Source organism: Lithobates pipiens, unplaced genomic scaffold, assembly GCF_037356315.1.
Source record: "Lithobates pipiens isolate NorthernLeopardFrog02 unplaced genomic scaffold, aLitPip1_a1.2 Scaffold_27, whole genome shotgun sequence".
Taxonomy (NCBI): Eukaryota; Metazoa; Chordata; class Amphibia; order Anura; family Ranidae; genus Lithobates; species Lithobates pipiens.
The window spans coordinates 76,285,222-76,312,676 of NW_027507788.1; the positions used below are offsets into that span (position 1 = coordinate 76,285,222).

General features: G+C 46.2%; 1 protein-coding gene across 2 annotated transcripts in view; it reads left to right on the plus strand.

Annotated features, from left to right (window-relative positions):
• The window catches only part of PNKP (polynucleotide kinase 3'-phosphatase), a 603,977-nt gene that overhangs the window by 532,761 nt on the left and 43,761 nt on the right, over positions 1-27,455 (plus strand). For both annotated transcript variants that reach the window (XM_077457083.1, XM_077457082.1), the window contains exon 13: positions 24,987-25,048. In XM_077457083.1, the coding sequence (XP_077313209.1) occupies positions 24,987-25,048 (62 nt within the window). The remainder of the gene's footprint in view (positions 1-24,986; positions 25,049-27,455) is intronic.

Genomic DNA, 27,455 nt, shown 5'->3' on the forward strand with positions numbered 1-27,455 from the left:
ATAACTGGGTTAACCTTTACACGCGAAATCCAGCATCGCTTGGGCACAAGAGCTAGAATCACATAACCAATCATTTACTCTATTATGGCCTATTCCGGGTTAGACAAAAGACTATTCCTGGTCTCTCATAATGTGAGAGGCCTAAACACACCCGAAAAGCATAACATAGCACTGTGCTGCCAGATGACTGTGTTTCAGTGCTTAAACCCATGTATATGCCATACCACTGAGGAACCCTGACTGCAATACCACAGAGGAAACCCCCTTAAAGGGACCATATCATTGGTCAGGACCTGGGCACCCCACATTAAAGGGAAAACTCTGCTAAAAGGATCCTAAAAAGCTCTCTATATATATATACGCTGTTACCTTACAGCGGTAAGGTAAGAGGACATCCATTACTGGTATATACGGGACCACCAAGGCCATATCCCCTTCCACCAGCACCACTGCCCTTTCCGTTGCAACAGCTCCACATCGTATATCTTGTTGAAGAAGTCACATCTTATGCGATTTTGAGAATAATCGCAGCACTTTGCACTGAAAACGGACTTTGTGTCTGATACACTTATATTTTTTGTCACTTAATTATCATTTATGTTTGAAGGTTTGCCTATGTGCACCACAGCTGAACACCTGCACTTTATGCGATTTTAGGATCGCAACACGCTGCACTTTTGAATGTTATATTGTGTTTTTTCTTTTTTCTTGTTTTTATTGTTTCACGGTTTCATGTTGTAGATTTTACACTAATAGCAACAAGCATTATTGTTTTATCAGCCACAGCGGCACATTGGAATATTTTCACTTTTTTTTTCTCTCTTTCTTTTTTTTTATTTATTTTTTTTTTTTTTAACTTTAAATTCTCTTTATTTATTTTTATTCTATAATACAAATTTTGATGCTAAAAAAATATACACCATATAAACATAGGACAATAAAATTGGGTTAAACAGTTATCTTCCATACTTTCTACCTTATTTTGTCTCGTAGCTTCTTATGTATTTACATAATACACCCTTTTAACTCCCATCCGCCCTCCCTCCCCTAACCCTTCCCCCCCCCCCCCCCCCCAGCCCACCTCTGAATTTCTTACATGCGAAGTTAAACAATATCTCCTTTATTCTATCTCCAGATGTTTCACTCTACGGTGTTCAACTGAACTTATTGTTTATCCTGTATCTCTCCCACTGTTATTGGTCAAGCGGATACCCTATTTTATTCAGCCAAGGTCTCCATATTTTCTCAAATCCTCTAATATTTCCCCTACGTATATATACGGTCTTCTCCCTCCACACTAGATCATTAATAACCTGGGTCCATTCACCCAGAAGAGGTGCTCTCTCGGACTGCCATTTCTGCGCTATCAATTTACGTGCTTGAAATAAACAACGTATAACTGCACGGGTAATATTCTTCTGTTCCCCCAAGCTTCCCCTATATCCTAATATACATGTTTTAGGGTCTTGATCCAGCTTGGTCCCAAATATCCTATTTATAGTTTCGACTATGCCTTCCCAATACCGAAACAGCTTTGGGCACCTCCACATCATGTGTATAAGATCTCCAAAACCTTGGCATCTGGGGCAGTTAGCGTCTGTCCTCTTTCCAAAAGAGTACAGCCTCTTAGGGGTAAAATAAGCCCTATAAATCAGCATCAGATGTGATACTTTCTGTGATGGAGAAACAGATATCGATGGACCCAATTCCAATATTCTCCTCCACTGTTCTTCTGTGATTCCTCCTATATCTTCTTCCCATTTCTTTTTTAATTTTACTAATCCGAGCTCCGTATCAGGGCCTTTACATAAAAATTCATATATGGTGGATATAAATCCCCTAGACTTGTCTAATTTAAGTATCTTCTGGGGCAAAGATATCTTATCCCACTCAGGTATCTGTGGCCTGAACTGCGTTGTCAAAGCATGCCGAATCTGTAAATAACGAAAAAATGTCTGCTGTGGTAAATTATATTCCCTTTTTAGGTCCATGAATGTCTTCAAAGTTCTACCATCGTATAATTGGCGCAGCCTGGTTATACCTTTCTTCTCCCATATGCTAATTTTCCCAATTAATAATACCTCCTGTAGGTTATTATTATCCCACAAGGGTGTATATTCTGACCATCCTGTGCAGCCCGCCAACTTTTTTGCCGTTTTCCATACTTTGCTCATCATATTAATTATGGGATCCTTGCGCTGGAAAGAGCTTGCCTCCAGTGCTTCCACCAGTGTTTTATGTGGGGCTTCTGTCAGTATTGCTCTGCCGTACAAGTTACCTTCCCCCTCCTGATCACTACCCACCAGGTGCTGCAACTGCGCTGCCAGATAGTAATTCCTGGGGCAGGGTACCGCCAATCCCCCTCTGTCCGTTGGGAGCTGCAGTGCCCGGAGCCGGATCCTCGCCTGCCCTTTTTTCCAGATCAGTTCCCGAAAAAGGGTTTCAAACTTTTTAAACCACTTTGTACATATCCATATCGGGGCGTTATGTAGAGCATATAATAGTTGTGGCAACCATATCATCTTTATCAAGCTACATCGACCTGCTACAGACAAAGGAAGCCGACTCCAGGCATCACAGCTCCGCTTGAATTTTCCCAATAACGGAACTATGTTTTTGTCAACGTACTGATCTAAATCTGTTGTTAAATATATACCAAGGTATTTCATTACATCTACCACCTCCAATTGCGGTATCCCCAATGCAGTCACAGCACCTGGGGTATCAACTTGGAGCAGCTCCGACTTCCCCCAGTTTATCGTCAGGCCCGTGAATCCTCCAAACTCTTCTACTAGTTTAATTGCCTTCTCCAGGGATTGACCAGAATCCCCCAGGAAAAGGAGAACATCGTCCGCATATAATGCGATTCTCTCCTCTCTGCCCCCTTCCCTTTGGAACCCAGTTATATCGGAGTTTGACCTAATGGCAATCGCCAACGGCTCTATTGCAATTGCAAAGAGCAACGGGGAGAGCGGGCACCCTTGTCTCGATCCTCTACTCATCTCTATTCTTTCAGATTGTTCCTGATTTATTCTTACTTTTGCACTGTGGGTGCTATACATCATTTTTATCCACTCGATGAATGTGGGGCCGAATCCACACCCCTCTAGGACACGCCACAAGTACTCCCACTCTAGGCTATCAAAAGCCTTGGTCATGTCCAAGGACAGGATGGCCCTCGAGCCCACATTCACCGATGGCTTTTGAATGTTCGAAAATACCCTTCTTATATTCATGCTGGTTGATCGTCCTGCAATAAATCCTGTCTGATCTGGATGTATAAGCTTATTAATAATTTTATTTAACCTATTTGACAATACCTTGGCCAGTATTTTAACGTCAGAACATAAGAGTGAGATCGGCCTGTACGAGGCTACCTCTTGGGGATCCTTTCCTTCTTTGAGGATCACAATAATGATCGCTTCCATCATAGAGGCTGGTAATCTCCCCTCGGATTTTGCTCCTCTCAGGGTCTTAAGCAATTCTGGGAGTAGGATTTCACTATATTTCTTGTATATCTCCACCGGAAGGCCATCTGGCCCTGGAGATTTTTGAGTGGCCATTCCGGCCACTGCCTGCTGTAACTCATTCAGGGTTATAGGGGTCTCCAAGTCCTCCCTCTCCTCTTGGGTGAGGGCTGGAAGCTTCACTTTCTCCAAAAATGCGCTCATAGCTCCTTCCTTTCTCTGCCCTCGAGTACTGTATAATTCCCTGTAAAAAGCCCCAAAAATTTCTGCCATCTCCTTCCCACTTGTGATTGCGGTCCCATTCATGGACCTAATCATTGGGATGGTAGATGAGGGGGAGTTGGTTTTCACCAATTGGGCCAGCATTTTCCCCACCCCTTCTCCCTCCCCGAAATGGCATTGCTTCTGAAATAGTCGCTTGTTTTCTTCCCTTTAATTGCCGATTTATACCCCAGCTGTTTATTTAACCATATTAATTGGTTCTCATATGTAGGATCCTTAACATAGTTATCCTCTGCCTCCATTACTTCCTTCCTAATACTCTCCTCCCAGCTCCTGGATTTTTGTTTGATTTTGGCTACCTGGTGGATCAGAATACCTCTAATATAAGCTTTTAATGTATCCCATATTATACTAGTTGGGGCAGTATCTGTATTGAACACTATAAACTCTTTTAGTCTCTTTGGGACTTCTTCTACATCTTTCATTAATTCAAGCCAGAATGGGCTTATTCTCCAACCCCCGGGTGTTTTTTTTCTTTCTCCTATGCTCACTGCTATTTTCAAAAGTGAATGATCCGAAATCCCTCTGGGCATATACTCTATGTTCCTCACACTTTGTAACGCTTCTTCATTGCCCAGGGCCATGTCTATTCTGGAGAGTGTTGAGTGCGAACTTGAAAAACAAGAATATTGCTTAATATTCACATTCCTCACTCTCCACAAATCCAATAATCCCACTTCCTTCAGGAAGTGACTTAATCTTGTTATCCCTGTCTCCCCCGTTTGAAGTCTAGTGGGAAATCTATCAACCTGGCTGTCCAATACTTCATTGAAATCCCCTAATATCATAATTGGTACCTCCTCCTTATCCGCCATGAAATCCATGAGTCTATACACCACCTCCATTTTAAACGGAGGCGGTATATAGACGCACGTCACAACACAGAGTTTTTCCTCCAGAACACAATACAGGAAAACATAACGACCCAGTTCATCAATACTGGCCTGTCTGCAGGAAAACCTCACCCCCCTTCCTATCATCACACTCACTCCTCTCGAATAAGATGTATGAGTAGAGTGGTACTGATTTTGGTACCTCCTGTTTTTAAATTGAGGTGTCGTTGATTTCGTTAAGTGCGTCTCCTGCAGACAGGCCAGCCCAATCCCATGTCTCTCCAGTGCGGAAAAACTGTCGCTCGTTTGATCGGGCTTCCCAAGCCTCTTACATTCCAAGAGGCGATATTGAGTATTTTATCCTGCATACCTAGACCATAGGATAACAATGAAACAAGAAGGGATGAAGATATAAATTTTAAAAGAGGGGTTCCAATAGTGTCTCATTCCACCCGTGCTCTAGAGTACTTTTAGAGTACTCTATATTCAACATTTCTTGACCCTTTTTTCCCACCCTCCCCTCCCAGCAACTCTAACTCCCCCCTACCCTACTATCCCCCCCAACCCACCACCTATCTAGGTATTCCCCTGGGGGATTACACGTGACCTTCTCGCACACTCCCCTTCCATCCCTCCCTTCCTTCATTTCCCCATTTTCATACCACCCTTCCTCCAGTGGGAAGGGAACAAAAATCAATAGTGATAACAAAAAAGTGAGAAGATGCAAAACCTTTTCCCCTTTCTCCCTTTCTATCATAGCTCCAAACCTCATTCGAATCTCTCTCAATTCTCTCCCTGTGTTCAAAAAAAATTCAAAAAAACCCCTCTCCTTCTCCCCTCTCCCCCCAACTGCCCATCCCCATTTCCGTCCCCTTAATGCATCTGTAATAGCCCCTTATTAGCTTCTAGCCATGAGGTTACATCCGCCGGAGAGTCAAACATCTGGGTTCTGCCCATTGCTGCTATTCGCAGCCCCGCTGGATATAAAAGTGCATATGTGACTTTATATGACCGCAGAGTACGTTTAATTTCCAAAAATTCGGCTCTGCGCCTCTGCAGATCCGGAGAATAGTCTGGGTAAAAAGATATCCTTGCGCCATCATAGGTAACACTTCCCAAGTCTCTTGCCCTGCGCATTAACGTCACTTTATCAGTGTAATTAAAAAATTTCAAAATCATTGCTCTAGGGCGGCCCCCAGGTGGTGGAGCTTTAAAGGGAACTCGATGGGCCCGTTCTATTGAGAAGAAAGATGAAAAATTCTCTCTGCCAAACAGTTCTATAAACCATGACTCTAAAAATTTTACAGGGTCGGGGCCTTCACTTCTCTCGGGTAGTCCCAGTATCCTTACGTTATCCCTTCGGAGTCTATTTTCTATTTCGTCCATTCTAGCGGTTTGACTAGTCAGCTGTTTCCTCATACTATTGACCTCTTGTTGTAATGGATGCAAGTCATCTTCCATTTGGCTTATCCTGGTTTCTAATACTGCTGTTCTTTCCGCTGCCTTCTGCATGTCCTGTCTGATCAGTAATAACTCCTCCTTCATGCTTTTAAATTGGCCACATAACTCTCCCAATGAGGATTTACATACATTAACAGCTTGAAGAACCTCTCTTAGTGTCGGGTCCTCCTCAACCTGGGAACTACCCTTGGTAACAACTTCAGTCTCACTTTGAATTACTCCTTGACGTTTACTTGCATTCTTTAAACCTGAAGCTGTTGCAGCATTTGAGCCTGCATGTCCTTGACTTTTTCTATCCGCTGGCCCCCCTTGTTGCATTTTGACTTGTAAAGATTGAGCCTGTTGTGCCATCTGTTCTCCCTTTGTTGGGGATTGACCAGGGGTGCGCACGTATCGTTCTAATTTCGCTGCAGCTGCTTGCGCTACCTGAGTATTCTTCTCTTTTGAGGAGCGAAGGTGCTGTGTCCCTTCATTCTCCTGTGATACCTGCTCCTCTCCTCGCCACCTTGACATTTTTGCTCAGGGTAAAGACACAAACTTTATTCACCACAAAAAAAAAAAAAAAAAGATGCAACAGAGGGGGAAGAAAGAAAAAAAGGGCGAAAGAGGGGGGGAGATGGCAATAAAGGGGGAGGGAACCCCTTGTACTGAGTTATCTGACTGTCTATAAATCAAGCGGTTTTCCTTCAACAATACGCAATACAGAGTCGTTGTCCTGTTATAAGCAGTTATGCAGAGCTTATGGCGTATTAACGTATAATAGCTGTTATTCAAAAACTTTTATTGCACCATAGGAGAAACTCTGATATTCACACAGCCCCTAGCCCTGTTTCTCTCAGTCAGGGTCATCCGTGGTATCCGTATTAACAGTATGCAAGAGTTTTTTTTTTTTTTTAAGTTCCCTTAGTGCGCTATATTAGCATAAAGGTACATGGAGGACTTGTTACCAGGAGCAACTATGACCAAATGAAGGATTTAGATGGTATATGTTCCTTTGCTAATACAGCCTGCTCACCGCTCTGCCTCCTCTAGCTTTATCCAGTCTCCCCCACATCCACCTCACATACCTCGGAGGCCTTCAGATTTCTTCCGAGTCCCACCAGAGAAGGGAGGGGAGAGGTGTCCTTTTCGGCCCGTTCACAGGCAACCAGAGCGTCCTGCAGGGCGATACTCAGCCCGCAGCCGTTTGTGCCGTGTCCCGCTGAGCTGTCACGGCTTCACTCCACTTCCTGGTTGCCTCGGCTTCTCTCGTCCGACTTTGGTGAGCTTCGGGAGACCTCGGAGACCTTCGGTGATCCTCGGCAGGTTCCGGTTACATTCGGTGACCCTCGGGTGTTTTCGGAGTCTCGCGTCGTTCTCTCCTACGCTCCTATCGCCTCCGCTCTGCCTTCCCAGCTAGGGCACGCCAAACAGCAGGAACACAGGGAGAGAGCCCGCCGGCCTTCTCACGTCATCTCACTCCTCACTCTGCGTCCTCCATACACACCGCTCACATCCGGTCACTCCCCCTCGCCCGCTTGCACGATAATCTTGACTAACATTCATACATAGTCGAATATTTTCACTTTTATGCGACTACAGGATCGCAACACGTTGCACTTTGGATTTTATATGAATTTTCACTATTTTATGTATTTATGTTGTGGACTATTAGTAGAAATGAGTGTTGCTGTTTAAACTAGTCACATAGATATACCCAGACCTGTATTGTTTACTGTATATCCCCCCATTGCGAATTTTATATACTGCTTTTATCAATAGATATATCCTCTTTGTGTACAGCGCACCACTACCTTTGTTACTCATTATTCCCCGGGGTTCAGATATTTCCCTTTCAGTGTGTGCAGCAGTACCCTATCTCCCTCTATTTCCCTGACGTGGCGCAGGAATACTTCTTTTCCACTAATCCTTGATGAGAGCCAGCCATCCTGACTGGATCCGTTCTGATGTCTTTGTAATGGGCTAAATGAATGGTACCTGGCCTCGTAATTCCAAAGAAACTAGGTTTTGCTTGCGAGCGTTTCTCTTTAAGAGCTGGGCCCCGGGATCCAGTAATTTTTGGTAGTGAGGCCAATAAAAGTTTACTGGCAGGGTCCTGTCGCAGGTCCAGGATTGTGGGATAACCTGAGAGTTCCCCGGTTCTTGTAGGTTTCCTTTTAAGGTCTCAAAGCCTACCGTGAAGGGTGAAGATTGTTTTTTTTTTATCTCGGATAAAACCCCACTGCGAGGATAAGGTAGGGGAGATTTTCTCAGGAATTTCTCCTTCTATGTATTGTGTTGTCATGTCATGTCTGTGTCACCACTGGGGGCTGAAGCAGAAGCTTTCACTCTCCTCTCCTTCAAGCTGGCTCAGACCGTCTGGTAAGAAACAAAAAGGGGGGCCTGGTCCCTTCCTGGGCCCCCAGATTGGCGGTTGTTATTGTTCGTATGCCAGACCAGCTGCCTTGTTTTATGAAAAAAAAAATAAGATTTTTCTTAGGCAGACCGCGGCTGCTCGGAAGAGCGGAGGATTCCCCCCCCCCCACCCCCCCCCCCCCCCCCCAATGCTGCAGGACACTCGTGTGGGAAAATCTGCTCCTTTTTGAAAAAGGAAGAGGGGGGACATATTCCGCACGGGGGGGCATGGCTACCGGGTCAGACGCCGGCCACACGTGCAGAAAGTGTTTCAAGCACTGTGAGAGAAGCTGCTGCCTGGCGGTTGAGGCACAGAGCAGAGAGGTTGGCTGGTCAGGTTTGGTGACACAGGCATTTCCCTTTTGACAACATTGTACTGTATTAGCTAGGAATAATAGCAGTTATTGTACTGTAGTATAGCCTAGCAAGTTTTACATTCTTTTGCTAGTAGTGCCTCTGCTTTGTGCTGTGAGCTATGAGTGGCAAAGGGACCAGGAACTCCTCTAAGGGTTATAAAGGGGTAATGGTATAGAACAAGCTAAAACCCTTCCAAAAGAATGTCATCCTCCCCTGAGAGATATACGGCTAGTCAGATGAGCCATCAAGGGTAGAACACTTCTGTCCCTGTCTATTTCATACCATTTAAAAGATTATTGCTATAATGTCTCTCCATAGTAGGACTAAACATAGATTCCCATCCAGTCCTCAGGGCCCTTTTATTGAGGTGCAGGAGGGATCAGGTAGATCTTCCCAAATATTGGAAGTCACTTATTTTTCCTCTTCAGGGGATCCTAACAGGGAGGGGGTAGCCTCACAAATCAGGTGTTTGTCTACACCCTTACTTAACCCTTTTGTTGCCTGCAGCACAGGCTCTTGAGGTATCTACCTCTAATAGGGTTCATTTGAACCTCTCCCACCTGGGGATTTTTTTTTCCTATTCATGCGTAGCTTATGTATTCTGAATGGGAACATTTCTATGAAGAAATGGGGGGGGGGGGGGTTCCAGCAATTGATGCTGCAATCACCTCAGTGAGCAGAGTCTCACATGTCCGGTGGAAAATGCACTGATGTTAAAGGATCCAGCAAATGAAAGTTGGAATTTCCTTGTAAAGACGAGATATTTTTTGCAGTTCTTGCTGCAATTGGTGTATCTCAGTCCATTTATAAAGGGGGGGGATGGACATACAATTTGGGTCTGGAGTAGCTGCACACCCCAATATGAAGTTAGGAACAATTTCCCGTGGGTTTTTTTTTTAGCAGCATTTTGACAGACACAAGATTTCTTAAAATGCAGAAACGTTTATTAACAGAAAATGATGAGATATTTGTACATCATGAAAATAGTTAAATATGAGCTCTGGTGTATACAAAAAGAATGCAGATATTGATGAAAAAATATACAATCTCTCACATAGTTTATCTGTACTTAAATTAATGATTTTAACAGTAAGTTCCCATATTTATAATTCAGAGAACCATTTGATGGATGGAAATACCCCAATGCATTTCAACCTAGGACTAATAACAGTCGCCTTCAGGGGGTTCTCGTATTTCTGTTGATAAAGCAAATGGATCATTTTAAATATTAAGCTCCACTAAGTCATCAATTTATAGGTATCTATTGAAAGAAAAAACAATATTTACCCTTTCCATCAAATACATGCATTTAAACCAGAGACTTGCATTAAAACCGTCAATCTCCCTCAAAGGTGATCCTGGACTTCACTGCACTGTCAACCATGTCCATAAAAAGCCTCCAAGGGTGGGGGTATGCTACCGGAGCCCCTGTGGGACCTGCAAGCAGTCACGGTACAACAAGCCTCCCTTACAGTAATTAAAGTGTGAATAAAAATGAGTGAGACATGAAAAAGTGAAAAGAAGGGAGCTGACTGTCCTAAAGTGAAGCAGAATGGCAGGTGTAAGGAAAAGGGTGTGAGAGAAGGAAAGGAGTGACAAAAGTATGACTGAACCAATGAAAAATACCTGCTGGTAAGCCGCTATATAAGAAAGCTTCTTTTCACAAGAGAGCCTGACATCTAAATAGTAAAGATTAATCAAAAAAAGTTCATTAGACTCTAGGAATGGTTTCTCAGATCAATCACCAGAGTCCAATAAGTGCCCCTAGCCCTCCTTACCTGATCTTGTAATGCTGTTTGTCCTGTTTCAGCCAGGGATCAACTGAGCCATCCAGGCGGAAAGCAGGCAATTTATATTCTACTAATAATTAATGAATTTAGTACCTGGTGTGTAAGAAAAGACCGCCCCTCTACTTGTCCAAACGGTGGAGAGCTCAGGGCCGCTAGTACTATGGCCTGATCGTGGCCGCCTCTGCGTTCCCGGAAGACACTACTGATGTCCCGGGAAACCCCCAACGTCACCGATGCAAAGGCTTGACATCAGGGGCCGAGCAGCCCCACCACGCAAGTGCGATCATCGCCTGACGGTGAAAGATCGTGCACAGCGTGTGCAAAGGCAAGACGAACCCCGCGCATGGGCGCCTCCTCCTTAGTATGGAGGCGATCACAGGATGCTGCCGGCAGAGGATTGAGTCCCGTGTAGTCCACAGGTGGGCCACAAGGATCGGGGGGAGGTCCTGAAGGACCTCTACCTCCCTCTCTCCCCCATGCCTTGAGGCCCGTCCAAAGCGCCAGGTCCAAGGAAAACCTAAAGATGAAAAAATAAAATAAAAAGAATAGGTGCATATTCCAATTCGGGGCGGTGACTGTAATAAGTGATTACTGCAAATTGAGCAAAAATAGATATTTAGGTTTCAGGCCACAATATATCCGGGTCTCAATGAATCTATTTCATTTGTACCTTTTTTGAAGGGCTAATGTTCTGGCAAAACAAGTTAACACATGGTGGATTTTGATTATCCCCAAGTATCCGTTTCCAGTTCCCAATGCCAGTTAACCAGGCCCCCATTCCTAACTACAAATCTGCCTACCTCCCTGTTGACCTTCCTGCGGGCCTTATTGAGCCGCTCCACTGACCTAGCCAAATGCCAAGTCGTTTGAGCATGATGTCGGACCACACGACAAGCATATCCCGGGAAGGCCATGTGGTGCCACAGGAAATCAAACTTGACATCACAAATGATGTCCAACATGGACCTCAGTCCTAAATCATTGCTGCTGACGTGTAGCACCAGAACATCCGGCAGTCTATCCAGTCGCGCAAAACGATGCACTTCCGGCACCATTCTGCTTCACAGCATAGCCAGTACCCCCAAGAAATGCTTAGTTGCCTACCATTGGGCCTAATGTCTGCTCGCCTGGCCCCCCCAAAACACACAGGAGTGGCCCAGTGTCCAGACAAGGCCCATCACACCACCTGAAAGAGAAGAAACAACACAATAGCACCAAACAAGCACGCAAACACAGGCTTACCAACACAGAACACTCACAAAATCACCTACCCCCCCAATCAGACAACAGATGAGGATGAACATATAGCTGGAACCTCTTCGAATTCCCACCTACAAATATGCCTGGCGGCTTCCAATTCGGAATGAGTGCGAGATGAATTCTTTCTCCTCCAAACCCAGTGCCCTTTATCATTTACGGAAAATGGATATGAATTGAAATCTGGACAAGGGAGACCCGTCTGCATGTAACAAAAAGGACCCAGCCAAATCCAGGCGAACTGTGAGAAACTCTGACAGCACCCAACAGTCACAAGGGCAAAGCCAACACAGCAAAAATCTGAACCCTTCTGCCCCTGTCAGCCTGATCCGTTTGGGACCATCGCAAAAGCAGGGATACCCTGTCCTCCACACAGAAAACCTCCCGTTTCAACATTACCCCCATGGACCCTCTTGGAAGGGCTGACTAGTTCGCTAATCCCCAAAAAATGCTACAAAAAAAGCCAGAGAGAAGGCCGTTTTAAACAGAGACCTCGTAGGCTGAGGAACACAGGGAAACCAATTGGGCTAAAACATTTTGCAGAATATCAAACGAAACAGGGCGCCTGGAATCCCTGTGCTTCTGAGACCTACTTCTGAGACCCCTTTAGAGCCTGTCGGACCAAAAAATCTTTTGTGAAATCTTGACAGCCCTGCAATTTGAAGAATAATGCTAATCCTGCCAATTTACTCTCCACAACTGACACCAACACCCCCTCAAGGTTCTGTGAAACAAAGTAAAGGACCAGCAACCTTACCTCCGGGCTCTCTTGCTCCACCTCAGCCTGCTGCAGCAAAGACAACCACTCTTGTCTTAATTTATTATAGGCTGCCCACGTCATGTCACGCACTGACCGTCTGATCCATCCAGAGATGACCCCAAGGCAATCCTCCACAGGCATTCAGAACAAGAGACCCTATGTTGCTCCACTGCTGGTGCCAACTCCTGGAACCTGCCCCACTGAAAGCAAGACATTGCATCAGCTAAGCCGTTCTCAACTCCCGGGAGGTGAACAGCATAAAGAAAAACATTTAACTGTAGACAGTGTAACACTAGGTGCTGAAGAAGTCGGACCACGGGTGGCGACGAGGCTGTACCACCCCAAGATTGTCATTGTGAAAACGCACTTTAAGGTCCTTCTTAGGCACGATTCCCAGGAGCGAGATCACCAAATTCGCTAAAGGCTGCGAGGAGAAAGGGCCACCCATGGGGCCCAACGCAAGTTCCTTCTGCAATTTCTCAGAAACCACTACAGGATATTGCAAGGTCGAATGCAAGTTCTGGGACACTGGTGGAACAGAGGCCAGGGAACAAGGTATGCAAAAGCCTTCAGAGAAACCCACCCCTAACAACCAAGCAGCCTCCCGATCCAGATATCTATCGAGGAAAGGCTGCATCCTTTCCACCCTCACTAACGTCATCCCTTTTGTTAACTGACTTGCAGGCACGGCCCTTCCCCTGTTTGAAGCAGTGGGAAAGGGATGGATACCTCCGCAGCCGAAGCACTCATGCTGGTAACAGTAAGCCCCCCCAAACTTGCAGGAGCCAACAGACACCCCTTTTCTTTGTGGCCGGTTGTCCGAGGGTAGATGTGCCACTGCCCCCCCCCCCCTGGAAAAAAAATGATTAGGGGCCCGTGCCAAGGTCATAAGTCACATCCACAAACTAATGTCCTTGTGGTCCCACTGCAAGGACAGGCAGATAGTTCTCTGCTGCTGGAACTGCTCATTGTACCTCAACCATGCGGATTCTCCGTAGACCCTGTAGGCCTCCCTGATGGCGTCAAGATAATAGAAGAGCACCGAACAATGTTCCAGATTCTTCTCCCATACTACACTTGCCATAATGGCTAAAGCCTGCAGCCAGTTAGGGAAAGTCCGCAGGATAAGCCACATACTCACCCTTCCAAATTTTTTCGCTGAATTCTGGCTTCAGGTGCACACCCAGAGGCCCTTCAAAACAAACGTAAACCTCACAGTTCACAGAGCAGTTGGCTAATCTGACTGAATCCTGTTTAGTAACAGCCTACCCCGATAACTCAGCCTTGTCCCTCAATGCCAACTTATACCCCACCGCAGACTGGCCCACCGCTGCAATTGCCACTGTGGCGGGCACCGCCGACGCAAGGGAATTAACTCTGGACACCAAAGCAAGCCTCATCGCCTCTGACCGACCCACCGGCGGGATCCACGCCGACAATGGCATGGCTTGGGCTTTTGTTTCTGGTTCAAATAGCTGGGCCAGCTCTCTGAAACCCAAAAGGAACCCCTGCAACCCCTCATCTGACCTAGATGTGGCGTGACCATGGGCCACACTAGAATAGGCAGAAAGCGATGGCAAATCAGACAGCCAACTCCCCCCTAGACACACATTATCATCAACAGCAGAAAACACAGACATTTTAAAAGAAGTAGTAGACTTACCAGGCTGCCTAGGAAGGATCCCACCAGCCGCAGGTCCCGTCTCCATCAATGCAGGCCGTCCATGCGACTCCTCCCCCTCTAAAGCGGACAACTTGCCCTCCGATCTCTCTTTCATCTACCTCCACATCTTCTCTGTCTGGTAGCAACCCAGGAGTAGTGGCCCTGGATGCTGAGGATCTGTGCGGCTGCTTGCACCGGCTCCACCCACCGATTTCTGGGTCACCTTACCGGAGCAGTAAGGGCGCTGGTCTCACACCGCCACTCCTCCACACCTCTGACTTCACCTGGTGCTGCGTGGTCCTTGGAGAGCCACCGGCCACGGAAGTAAAAGGCCTGGGCACCGTAGCAGCACGATTCCCCCGTCGAAGCTCTGCTCTAGCTGTTGGAACCTGAATTGGTTATTGAGGTTTTCGCAGAGTTACCCAACTCATGTTGCCAAAAATATCCCCTCTGGGTGAATAATGTACATTGCAGGGATTTTAACAAACGTGGTTGCAGATTCCTACCTGTTTCTGCTCTGAAGAAAAAGCTGTTTTTGTTTTTTGTCTATGAGCAGAGTAAATATGAACATTTTCATTTTTAATCAGTTGATGAACTTGCAGTGTTCTAATAAGGAAACTCGGCATCCCTTTTAGAAATGATTAACCCTTTGAGTGTACAACACCAAAAACGATTTTCTCTTTCGTTCATTGACTGACACAGCTTCATTAATCTTGAACGTAGGGTCATTACGCTACCTTCAGGAGAGGACTAGGCAGAACATGTAATACATGTGAAAAGCAACAGAACTGTACAGTTCCACCCAGGGGGCGGTCCCTCTGGCAATAACCCCTCAGCCTGCTTCCTGCAGCTCAGTTTTTTTATGCCTCGTGAAGAAGGACCTAGGCTCCCTGCGGGACCATCGGTCCTGGGGCTTTTTCAGTTTTTTTGCCTTTTGCGCAAGATTTTGATCATGTGATCTTCTATCAGCAGCCTGGCCATCGAGCGTGTGCAGGCCCTAGTTACGTGCTGGGTCGGCCACGACTTACCTCTTATGCTCCAGGGGCGGCCGGTGAGCACAATGCTCTGGGGCACACATATGACCGGACTACGGATGTCTTTGTCACAGTGTGCCATGGCCTGCAGCCATCCCATACTGCACGGGTGTGGGTCTGCTCGTCCGGACCATAAGTACAGCTCTCCCTGTCTCAGCAGGACAAGGCAGCTGGCCATTCCCTGGGAGGTTGATTAGGGGGTCCCTCTTCTCCCTTTCCTCTCTCCCTGTCCTTGTTTTCCCTCCCCCCGTGGGGGATGCTGCATGACTGGGCTGTAGTGCGGTGTATGTACCTGGGCTAGGGGTCCTCCGGGAGGCTCTGATCCTTGATTGGGGGCTGTGCTGGCTGTCTGTGTCCCTGTTCTGTCATCTGTCTCTTTGCTGGTGTCTGTGGGCTCTGCATGTGCTGCCGCCATATCGCTGACTGCCGCCATTTTCAGTGTGTTCTCCGTGTACAGCATGATTGTCGGCCATTTTCTGTTAGCCTCTGTGAGAAGCATGGCTGTCGGCTATTTTCTCTGAGTTCGGCGGCCATTTTCCCTGTTTTTTTTCTATTCAAGGAAGGCTGGCGGCCATTTTCTTGTAGCCTCATCACGGTTTTTCTCCCCAGCGCTGGTTCCTGTGCCTCAGAACAGCACAGTTTTTGTTCCTGGACACTTGTGAGCTGACACAGGACACGATCAGCTACAGCACAGCGCATCACTCGGTCAGGGTGATGAGTCCTGCGGTGGAGGCCCCTCAGTCTATAGCAGCTAGGAGGGTGGGATTGAGCACCTTGTCCTAAGTTCCCAAGAGTGGCAGACAGAGTGGGTTAGCATGGCGTCAGAAGCTGGCGTTTCTTCCTCAGATCTCCCTCCAATTGCAACCGGCTCACCTGCAAACAGTGCAGTGCCTTTGGACTCTTTGTCGGCGGTCCTTGAAACGTTCGTTGCCAGGGTGGAGTGGGCATGCAGGCGCAAGGAGCGTAAAAAACACCCCCTGCCCCCCCTGTCCTCCGGGGAGAGCTCTGGTTCAGACTGTTACGTTGTGTCAGAGGATGCTAACCAGGACCGTTTAGACAGTGGGGATGATTCTGGGGTCCACGCAGGAAAAGTTGCTAGTAAGAGCACTTATCACCACTGTGCGTGATACCTTGAAAATACAGGATTCAGCAGGATCATCTGCTGTGGTGGTGGTCCCTTTTGGGTCCCGTAAGCCAGCCCGTACACCTAAGGTGTTTCCGTATCTGACTTATTTTGATAAGTTCATATGCAAGAAGTAGGGAAGCCCACAACGGACCTTTTTGGTCCCAAAAAGAATGGCGGTGCGGTACCCCTTTGAAAAGAGCCTCCTTAAAAAATGTTCCCCCGTTTGTGAACCCCCCAGTATCCAGGTTAAATAAAGTAATCACGATTCCAGTAGAGGGGGCTCCTGCATTTAAGGACCCTACCGACAGGAGGGCTGAGGTAGTGGCCCGGGCCATGTTTACAGTGGTGGGGTCAGCGCTACGAGCGGTACTGGCCACGGCATTTCTGAGTGGGCAAAACTATTGCACTGGGAATTGGAGAAGCAACAGTCCCCTCCAGTCTGCATAGAACTAGCAGACTAGATGGTGCACGGCCTTAAGTATGTCTGTGATGCGGCCCTGGATACACTCCCACTGCTCTCCAGAGCATCGGTATCAGCAGTGGGGCTACGGCGTCTAATCTGGCTGAAATACTGGTCTGCGGACCAGGCATCTAAAAAAGCCTTGACGGATTTCCCCTTCCTTGGTGAGCGGCTATTTGGAGCTTCGCTGTTAAGAATGTCACAGCTGGGAAGAGCACTCTTGGCCACCAAACAGATTTTTTTTCCTTCAGCATACCCTTACTCCCGGCTCACATGCCCTGTTTGGAGCAGTAAGGGACCTGCTCAGGCACGGGGTGATAATGTCTGTTCCAGAACTGGAAAGGTTTCAGGGAGTCTACTCCAATCTGTTTGTAGTCCCCAAAAAGGAAGGGGTACTTCCAATCCTGGACCTAAAAGCCCTCAATTGCTTTGTGAAAGTACAAAGGTTCAGAATGGAATCAGTTCACTCCGTAGTCATTGCACTCCATCAGGAGTACAATCGACCCAGGGCCTCTGGTCGAGGGAGGAATCCCAGTTACCGACCAATGCGCTCGAGCTTCAAGCGATCAGGCTATGACTCTCCACATGGTCGATGAAACTACGAGGGTGTCCGATCAGAATCCAGTCAGACAACGCCACTGCGGTGGCATATGTCAACCATCAAGGAGGAACAAGAAGCTTGGCTGCAGCATGAGAGGTCGCTCACATCCTTCGGTGGGCAGAGCGACACGTACCGGCCCTGTCGGCCATATACATCCTAGGAGTAGAAAACTGGCAGACTGACTATCTAAGTCACCAGATGCTGGACCCAGGAGAATGGTCTTTGCATCCGGAGGTGTTCGGGCTTCTTTGCCTGTGGTGGGGCACTCCAGATGTGGCTCTTCTGGCCTCTTGACTCAATCAGAAGGTGTGGAGGTTCATGTCCAGGACAAGAGAACCTTGGGCGGACGTGTCAGATGCGTTGGTGGCTCCATGGGAGCAGTACCAGCTGATTTACGCCTTCCCTCCGCTCCAACTGTTACCACGTCTTCTCCACAGAGTGGAGGCTGAGGGTATTCCAGTAATACTGATTGCCCCAGATTGGCCTTGGTACGCCTACCTAGTACGCCTGGTGGTGGATGCTCCCTGGCGGTTGCCGATGTGAGAAGACCTCCTATCGCAAGGTCCGATACTCCATCCTGCTTTACCGTCGCTGGGTTTAACGGCATGGCTGTTGAAAGCCAGGTGCTAAGGTACCGAGGTCTGTCGGACTCTGTAATCTCCACTATGCTGAGGGCACAAAAATCTTCTCGGAAGATATACCATCATACTTGGAAGGCTTATATCTCCATGTGTGAGGAGATGGGATGGCGTCCATGCACCTATTCCGTTTCCAGGATCCTGCTGCTCTTACAGCGAGGAGTGGGCCAGAAGCTGGCCTTGAGCACCATCAAGGGACAGATATTGGCTGTTTTTTTCCAATGACCCCTGGCGTCTCACTCATTAGTGAGCACCTTTGTGCAAGGGGTTTGACGTGTAGTCCCTCCGGTGCAACCCCCCCCCCCCCCCACCCCACCTCCATGGGATCTGAACCTGGTGCTATCAGCGCTGCAGAAGCCACCGTTTGAGAACACCAGGGAAATTCCCTTGACTGTTTCTCAGAAAGTGGTCTCCCTAGTGGCTATTACATATGCCATGAGGATTTCTGAGCTGGCAGCCTTATCCTGCAAGTCGCCCTATCTGGTTATCCACAAGGATAAGGTGGTGTTGTGTCCGCGACCATCTTTTCTGCCGAAGGTGGTTTTCGGCATCTCAATGAGGGCATTGTGTTACCATCTCTGTGTCCTAAACTGGCACACCCTAAGGAGGTGGCTCTCCATTCCCTGGATGTGGTCCGGGCCCTAAGGGTATACCTGTCTGTCACGGCTTCCTTTCCGGAAGTCAGATTCTCTGTTCGTTTCGGTAGCTGTTCTGAAAAAACCGGTCACAGCCCATTCCACCAGGGAAATTGGGACCACTTGGGCCTTCCGACATCAAGCACCAGTTTCCCAGGTGTGTAAGGTGACAACCTCGTCGACCATTCACACTTTGACAAAGTTCTTCAAAGTTTATGTAAGCGCATCTTCTGATGCCTGCTTTGGCCGCAAAGGTTTGTAAGCGACCGTGTAATGTTGCAATTTACACTCTTTCTTCTTGTTAGCGAAAGTTACATTTTGATTTTCAATGCATTCTGATGCATATGTTGACCGCAAGTTCTGATGTGGTTGATTCAGATGGTGACTCCTCCATTGGGGAGCACCTCGATTGTGGGTAAAGTTTTGTTTGCTGTTCCCACCCCTCGTTATGACACTGCTTGGGGTCGTCCCTACGGTCAAGATTAATGGAGCTGTGTCTGTCAATGAACGAAAGAGAAAATAGGATTTTGTACTCACCGTAAAATCCTTTTCTCTTCTTACATCAGGGGACACAGAGCCATAGTAATTACTATGTGGGTTTTATATCGGACCGACAGGTGCTGGACCCTGGCATGCCCCTAAGGCATGTACTCCCCCATATAACCACTCCAATTACTGGGAGTCCTCAGTTTTGTAGCCAAGCAATACAAGTGTATACCAAAGAAGGGAGGGACTTCTGTGTCCCCTGATGTACATCAAAGAAAATGATTTTACAGGTAAGCTGCTTTAAAAATCCTATTTTCTTTTCTGAGAGTCCTCAGTTTTTTCGCCAGTGTCTAAGGTGTTGGGCATGAGTAAAAATGTGCTGTGCTGAGCTCTACGGGTAGTAATCCTTGATGAGGGCCAGCCATGCTGACTGGATCCGTTCTGATGTCTTTTTCATGGGCTAAATTAATGATGCTTCTCTTTGAGAGCTGAGCCCTGGGAACCAGTACGTTTTGGTAGTGAGGCCATAAACTTTTACTGGCAGGGTGCTGTCGCAGGTCCAGGATTGTGGGACAACCTGAGAGTTCCCCCGGTTCCTGAAGGTTTCCTTTAAGGTCTCGGAGCCTACCGTGAATGGTGAAGATTGGGTTTTTTATCTTTAAAAAAAAAAAAAACCTGCTGCAAGGATAAGGGAAGGGAGATTTTCTCAGGAATTTATCCTTCTATGTATAGTGTTGTCATGTTTGTGTCACCGCTGGGGGCTGTATTGAGCACTCACCGTCCTGACGCTGCGAAACAGCAGAAGCCTTTACTCTCCTCTCCTCCAGCCAAGAACAGACCCTCTAGTAAGAAAAGGGGGTCTGGTCTCTTCCTGCACCCCCAAATTGGCATTATTCCTCTTGAAGGGACATGCCAGAGCATCTGCCTCATTTTCTTGAATAAAAAAAAGGTAGACCGTGGCCGCTCGACTGAGGATTTACCCCCCGCCACGCTGCAGATGCCGCTTGCGTGGGAAAATGCCCTCCTTTTAAAAAGGAAAGGGGGCGTATTCCACGTGGGGGGGATGCGTGGCTAACGGTGTTAGCCTCTGAGAGTGTTGCGACTGGTCAGATTGAGCTGTCAGGGAAAACTGCTTGCAGTCGCACAAGATGTTTCAGCCCCTGAGTATGTTACATGATAGGTTTTGTCTTCTACCATTGCCAATTTGGAAAAGAAGGATTGATGCCATTTTATCCCTCCAGAGTGGGGTTAAACGTAGCAGATCACAATCTAGTGCTCAAGACCCTCCTTTGGAGGTTTAGGACGCCATGGATCAGGCAGATCTTCCCAAAAATTTTGAAGATACTGGTTTATCCTCTTCTGAGGATCTTAATATAGAAGGAGTAACACCACAAGACAACTTGCTTGTGTGCTCTCTTACTAAGTTGGTTCGTTTAAACTTTTTTCTGCCTGCAGCGCAGGCTCTTGATGATCCCATCTCTAAATTAGGATCATTAAAACCTCCTCCGTCTGGGGATGCCTTTCCTATTCATGCATGGCTAAGGAAGCTTATGTATGCTGAATGGGAACATCCGGATAAGCAATATTATCCGCCTAAGAGATTCTCCAAACTGTATCCTATGAAAGAAGGTTTCTATAAGAAATGGGGGGTTCCAGAGGTAGATGCTGCGATTACCTCAGTGAATAAGAACCTCACATGTCCAGTTGATAATGCACTCATGTTAAAGGATCCAGCAGATAAAAAGCGTCTTTCTAAAAATCATATGGCTTTAGTAAGTTCAGCAGCGCAGCTGGTTCTTGCTGCAATGGGTGTATCCCAGTCCATTAAGGAACAGTTTAGAGGAGATGCTTAAATTTCTGCCTGATGAACAGGCCCAACATTGCGCTGATTTATCAGATGCGCTGTTTCACAGTAGACGCTATGAGAGATGCGGCCATTCAGATCTCCCGGGTTATGCTTGGACTAGTGCATTCTCTCAGAATTCTTTGGTTGAAAAGTTGGTCAGCCGAAGCGCTGTGTAAAAAGCTCCTAGCTAGTTTCCCTTTTCATGGTGAATGGCTATTTGGAAATGATTTGGATAAATACCTACAAAAGATTTCTAATGAAAATTCAGACATTTCTCCTTTAAGCGGGCTTCTTCTCCTGTCCCAGGCACATCAGCCTCTAAGCAGTCTCAAGGGCCTCAAGCGTAAGGTTCAAGGGAAAATCGTTTCTACCATTCTCTTGGAAAGTGGTAACTACGGATGCCAGTCTTCTAGGCTGGGAAACAGTCCTGGAAGAGGATTCTGTCCAGGGGAAGTGGTCCAGATTGGAAAGGACCTTGCCTATCAACATTTTGGAGATTTGGGCATTTCGTCTGGCTCTAAAGGCCTGGACGGTCAGACTGAGGGACTGTCCTGTCCGACAATGCCACGGCTGTGGCTTACATCAATCACCAGGGGGGCACGAGGAGTCGTGCAGCCCAAAAAGAGGTGAATCATGTTCTGTCTTGGGCAGAACACAACGTCCCTTGCCTATCAGCAATATTCATTCCCAGAATAGAGAATTGGCAGGCGGACTATTGAGCCGCTAACAATTATTTCCGGGAGAATGGTCTCTTCACCCCGACATCTTCCTAGCGATATGTCAGAGATGGGGTACTCCAGACGAAGACCTGTTCACTTCCAGATTTAACAACAAGGTCAACAACTTTGTGTCGAGAACAAAGGATCCACTAGCTTGCGGAACGGACACGTTAGTCTTCCCATGGGATCAGTTTTCTCTGATCTATGCATTTCCTCCAGTTCTGCTTCTTCCACGTCTTCTTCGCAGGATCAAGCAGGAACAAAAGGAGGTGATTCTGGTGGCCCCACTGTGGCCCAGAAGGTTTTGGTTTGCCGAGATCATAAAGATGACAGTAGGAGTTCCTTGGACTCTGCCATTACGGCCAGACCTTCTCGCGCAAGGTCCGGTATTCCATCCTACCTTATAGGCACTACATTTAACGGTCTGGCTATTGAGACCCACATTCTAAAGGATCGTAGGTTGTCTCCTTCGGTAATATCTACCTTGATTAATGCCAGGAACCTGGCTTCCAGGGTCATTTACTATAGAGTCTGGAAGGCATATGTTTCCGGGTGCCGATCCAGGGGTTGGCACCCCAGGAAATATGTCATAGGTAGAATCCTTGATTTCCTGCAAATGGGATTAGAATACTATCAAGGGTCAGATCTCAGCCTTGTCAATATTTTTTCAAAGGCCTTTAGCTTCTCACTTTAGTGCGTAGCTTTGTTCAGGGGGGTAACATGGATCAACCTCTAAGTCCTTGAGATTTGAATTTGGTCTTGTCGGCTTTGCAGAAACAGCCTTTTGCACCTTTATGTGAAATTCCCTTGGTTCTTTTGACTAGAAAGATAGTCTTTCTGATTGCCATTTCTTCTGCTAGAAGAGTATCAGAACTAGCGGCTCTCTTGTAAAGAGCCATATTTGATCATGCATAAGGATAAGGTGGTGTGACGCCCTCATCCTGAATTCCTGCCAAAGGTGGTGACAGGTTTCACTTAAACCAAGATATTGTTCTTCCTTCCTTCTTCCCAGAGCCTGGATCTAGGGAAGAGAAGGCTCTACATTCCCTTGATGTAGTAAGAGCAGTTCGAGTATATTTAAAGGCAACTGCTCAGGTTCGTAAAACAGATGTTTTATTCGTACTGCCAGAGGGTCAAAAGAGAGGACAGGTAGCGTCTAGATCCACTATTTCCAAGTGGATTTGTCAGGTCATTATTCAGGCTTATGTTTTTTTTTTTTTTTTTTTTTTTTTTAACAGAAGAGCAGGCTTATGGTTTAAAGAAGAAAATTCCTCCTTTTCATGTTAAAGCACACTCAACAAGGGCGATTAGTACCTCTTGGGCGGTGCATCATCAGGCCTCTATGGCTCAGATCTGTAAGGCCGCGACTTGGTCTTCAGTTCATACATTTACCAGATTTGATCAAATCGATGTTAAAGGTCATGAGGATATTGCCTTTGGGCTCAGTGTACTGCAGGCTGCAGTATGAGTCCTCTGACTTCCTTTCTTTTTTATTGTGTCTCCCCCCCTTCAGTTGCCATTGCTATGGGGTATCCCACATAGTAATTACTATGGCTCTGTGTCCCCTGATGCAAGAAAAGAAAATCGGATTTTTAAAGCAGCTTACCTGTAAAATCATTTTCTTTGATGTACATCAGGGGACACAGAAGTCCCTCCCTTCTTTGGTATACACTTGTATTGCTTGGCTACAAAACTGAGGACTCCCAGTAATGGGAGGGGTTATATAGGGGAGTACACGCCTTAGGGGCATTCCAGTGTCCAGCACCTGTCGGTCCGATATATAACCCACATAGTAATTACTATGGCTCTGTGTCCCTGATGTACATCAAAGAAAAGGATTTTACAGGTAAACTGTTTTAAAAATCCTATTTTCTCTGAAGTTAATTGATGGACACAGCACCCTCCCCTCCTATTAGTTTACGTTATACTGCTTGTTGACGTACTGAGCTGCAGGAAGCAGGCTGAGGGGTTATTGCCAGAGGGACCGCCCCCTGGGCGGATTTGTACAGTTATGTTGTTTTTCACATGTATTACATGTTCTGCCTAGTCCTCTGCTGAAGGTGGCGTAGTAACCATACGGTCAAAATTAATGGAGCTGTGTCCGTCAACTTCAGAGAAAAGGATTTTGCGGTGAGTACAAAAATCCTATTTTTGTTTGTTGCAGAAGGTGCTAATATATGACTTGTATCTTAGTGCAGATTTCTGTGAAAATCAGCAAGCCATCACATAAGCAAGAAATTACATTTCTGGGGGCATTCCATGTACCAGCTCTATACAGAACACCTCCAGGTTACCATATTGCATTACATTTTATAGAAAATTATAGTTCTCCAAATTGTAAAGGAGAGTAAGGGCCGGTTCACACAGCGAGGCGCGGTGAGGCGTCTCCGACTTGCCTCGCCGCGACCTGCGGGGACCTCAGCGGCGACTTGCAGAGGACTTCTGTATAGAAGTCAATGGAAGTCGCCCAGAAGTAGTACAGGAACCTTTTTTCTGAGTCGGAGCGACTCGAGTCGCTCCTCTCAGAACGGTTCCATTGTACAGAACGGGGGCGACTTGCGGGAGCGAGGCGAGGCGAGCCGTGTCGCCTCGCATCGCCTCGCTGTGTGAACCGGCCCTTAATCTTCTATAACATTTAATTACAAAACAATGTGTGTAGAAATTGTATATATTTTTGTTTTTGTTTATTTCCTCTTCCCCCCCACAAAAGTGGAGTTACCCTTTACATTTTTTTTATTGACAAGAGAGAGACTCAGAATCAAAGCAAAATTCAGGGCCTCTGTATATAGCATGCTTCTGAAATAGGGGTGGTTCCCCTTTATCCTCATAGAACAGTAGAGGAATAAAAGGAATATGCTTACAAGCAGTACAAGGGGTTAACTTATTCTTTAGTGTGCATATCTTCATTTCATTAAAATGTATAAATGTATGTGTAAATGGTACTTTTTATGTTGGGTAAATTATATTTTAGGTGTACAAAAGTAGCAAAAAGGGGTAGTAGTTGCTATAGGTGAATGTGGGCTATAGGTACACTGCAATTCAACTTTTCATATGTATGCATCTTGATTTTATTATTAGCACTTTGCTATTTTCATACATTTTCTCATATTCCTAATATTTATAAAGTATGAAAAAGATAATCAGATTAGCCCCTAACCAATGCATTCTCTGTTTTAGCTGGAAAATCAACTTTCATAAAAGAACACCTGGTATCGAAAGGCTATGCATATGCCAACAGAGTAAGTAGATGTAAAAAATAAAAAAACATTTAAAATATTTGAAGTGATGTTTGAGAGAATTAGGTGGCTGCTTAATGTGAAGCTCTGGAAGATTTTACCCTCTTCATGATCAGGCCATTTTTTGCTATTTAGCACTGCGCTACTTTAACTGGTAATAGCATGGTCATGCAAGCACTGTACCCAAATTAAATTCAATTCATAGCATTTTTCTCACACATGTAGAGCTTTCTTTTGGTGGTGTTTGATCACCACTGTTTTTTATTACATAAATGAAAAAAGACTGAAAATATTGAAAAACAAAAACCCAATATTTTTTACTTTCTGCTATAAAATATATCCAATAAAAACATTTAAAAAAACTAATTTCTTCATAAATTTATGCCAAAATGTATTCTGCTACATCTTTGGTAAAAAAAATTCCAATAAGTGCATATTAATTGGTTTGCTTGAAAGTTATAACGTCTACAAACTATGGAATATACAGTATACTGGAATTTTTATTTACTTATTTTTTTCTACTAGTATTGGCAGTGATTAGTGACTTATAGTGGGAATGTGATGATGGGCTATCTGACACTGACGCAGGGGGGGGACTGACATCACCAGTGACACTATCACTATGATAATACTATACACTGTCACTGTACTAATGACACTGGCTGGGAAGGGCTTAAGATCTATGGACAACCAAAGGGTTTAACTGTATGCCTGGCAGAGTTGGGGGTGTGGCCGGATGTGAATGGGAGTGAAGACGTGTGAGGAGTGAAAGCATGGAGCTGCTCTCCCGCTCCCCACCCTGCCTACCTTGAGTTCTTCGCTTTGATCCTGTATACCCCGGGCTACCTGGCATTGCTTAAAGGCTCCCCTGTACACTGCCTTTTTATAGCTCCCATGCCTCATGCTTAGGCAGATATCGCTTACCTGAGCTGATGTGTTTGCTGCCGCCGGGGCTCGGAGTACGGGGCCGTTGTTGCTGATGGGTGGTTGGTGGAGCAGGGGCCAAGAATCTCGCTGAAGATCTCGCGAGATTTCTAACGGCTCCTGGGCTCCCGTAGTACCGCTGTGCTCTCCGCTCTGTTTGAATTAGGCGCGCGGACTCGTGCGGCATGTCGTGCGCCCCAGGAGCTGTACGGCGGGCTGGGCAGGTGAGAGGGGATGCTTGTAAAGAGCTCCCTCTCCCCCTCTTACTCGCTGGTTTCTATCCTCCTCCTGTTTACCTGCCAGCACGGAAGGTGAGATGAGAGGCAATTAAATGTAATTGTACTGACTGCCTAACCTCATGGGGAAGTGAGGGGAAGATCTGGATGACCTGTATATTCTTCCTACGGATCCATGGATTATGTACTAGCAACTGAGATAAGTGCCTTTCCTTCTTCTGGTCTTTAATTATTATTGATGTGAACTACTGACCTGGTTTGCCCTACTTTGAATATACATTGTGAATACACTGTGAATATATGCATATGTATGCAAATATAAATAACTCATTATAGGGCGGTGAGTCTCTCGCTATTGAGTCATCTGCTGAGGCTGGAGGTTAGGAGTTAATCAGCATCGTCCCCTCTGATAAGCAGTGTTATCTATACTAGGAAAGACACCACAATATTGCTGCCCCCCTCCTTCTCCCCCTTTTTTTTTTTTTTCTTCTTTTGTGGGATATTACTATCTGTTTATTACTTGACTAGCTGATAAGCAGAAGCTGATAACTTGTAAGGTGGGTTTTTACGTGGCTACTTAATCTAATTATGTCGAGAAAAAGATCCCCTGAGGAGCAAATACCCGTAGAGGGTCAACAAATTACTCGTGCCGCCAAGGACAAAACTAATCAAATGGCGGCAGCGTCAGCAGCGGCAAAATTGGAGCGTTATGCCCATTCTGGCCCAGCTTCACCCAGTAATTCAAGCACTCAGCGGGGAGATTTACATAATAAAGATACCAAGAACTTATCTGCTGATAGAAGGAGCCAAGGCCAGTCTCTGGCCAACCCCATTTTACCAGCTGCTAAATTGGGGGGCAATAAGGGAGGGGGGGAGGAAAATTATCAATAGCAACAATAAATTCGGAAACAACGCTAAGTAGCTCCCATGCAGTGATGCCGAGCAATGCGGATGAGGAACCTACATTAAGAGACATTTTGAACGCAATTAAGGAATGCAAAAACTCGATATCCAATTTTGATGAACAGCTAAAATATATAAAGGAGGAACTATTGTCCATGAGACAGGAGTTGAATAGGACTATACTAAGAACTACCGAGCTTGAGGAACGCATGGGTGCAATGGAGGATGAGTTGAGGCCTATGAGGCTGGAAATTGATTCATTTAAAAAAGCAGCTATTATACAAGCGGATAAACTCGACGAGATGGAGAATAGGAATCGAAGAAATAATATTAGGGTGCTAGGTCTC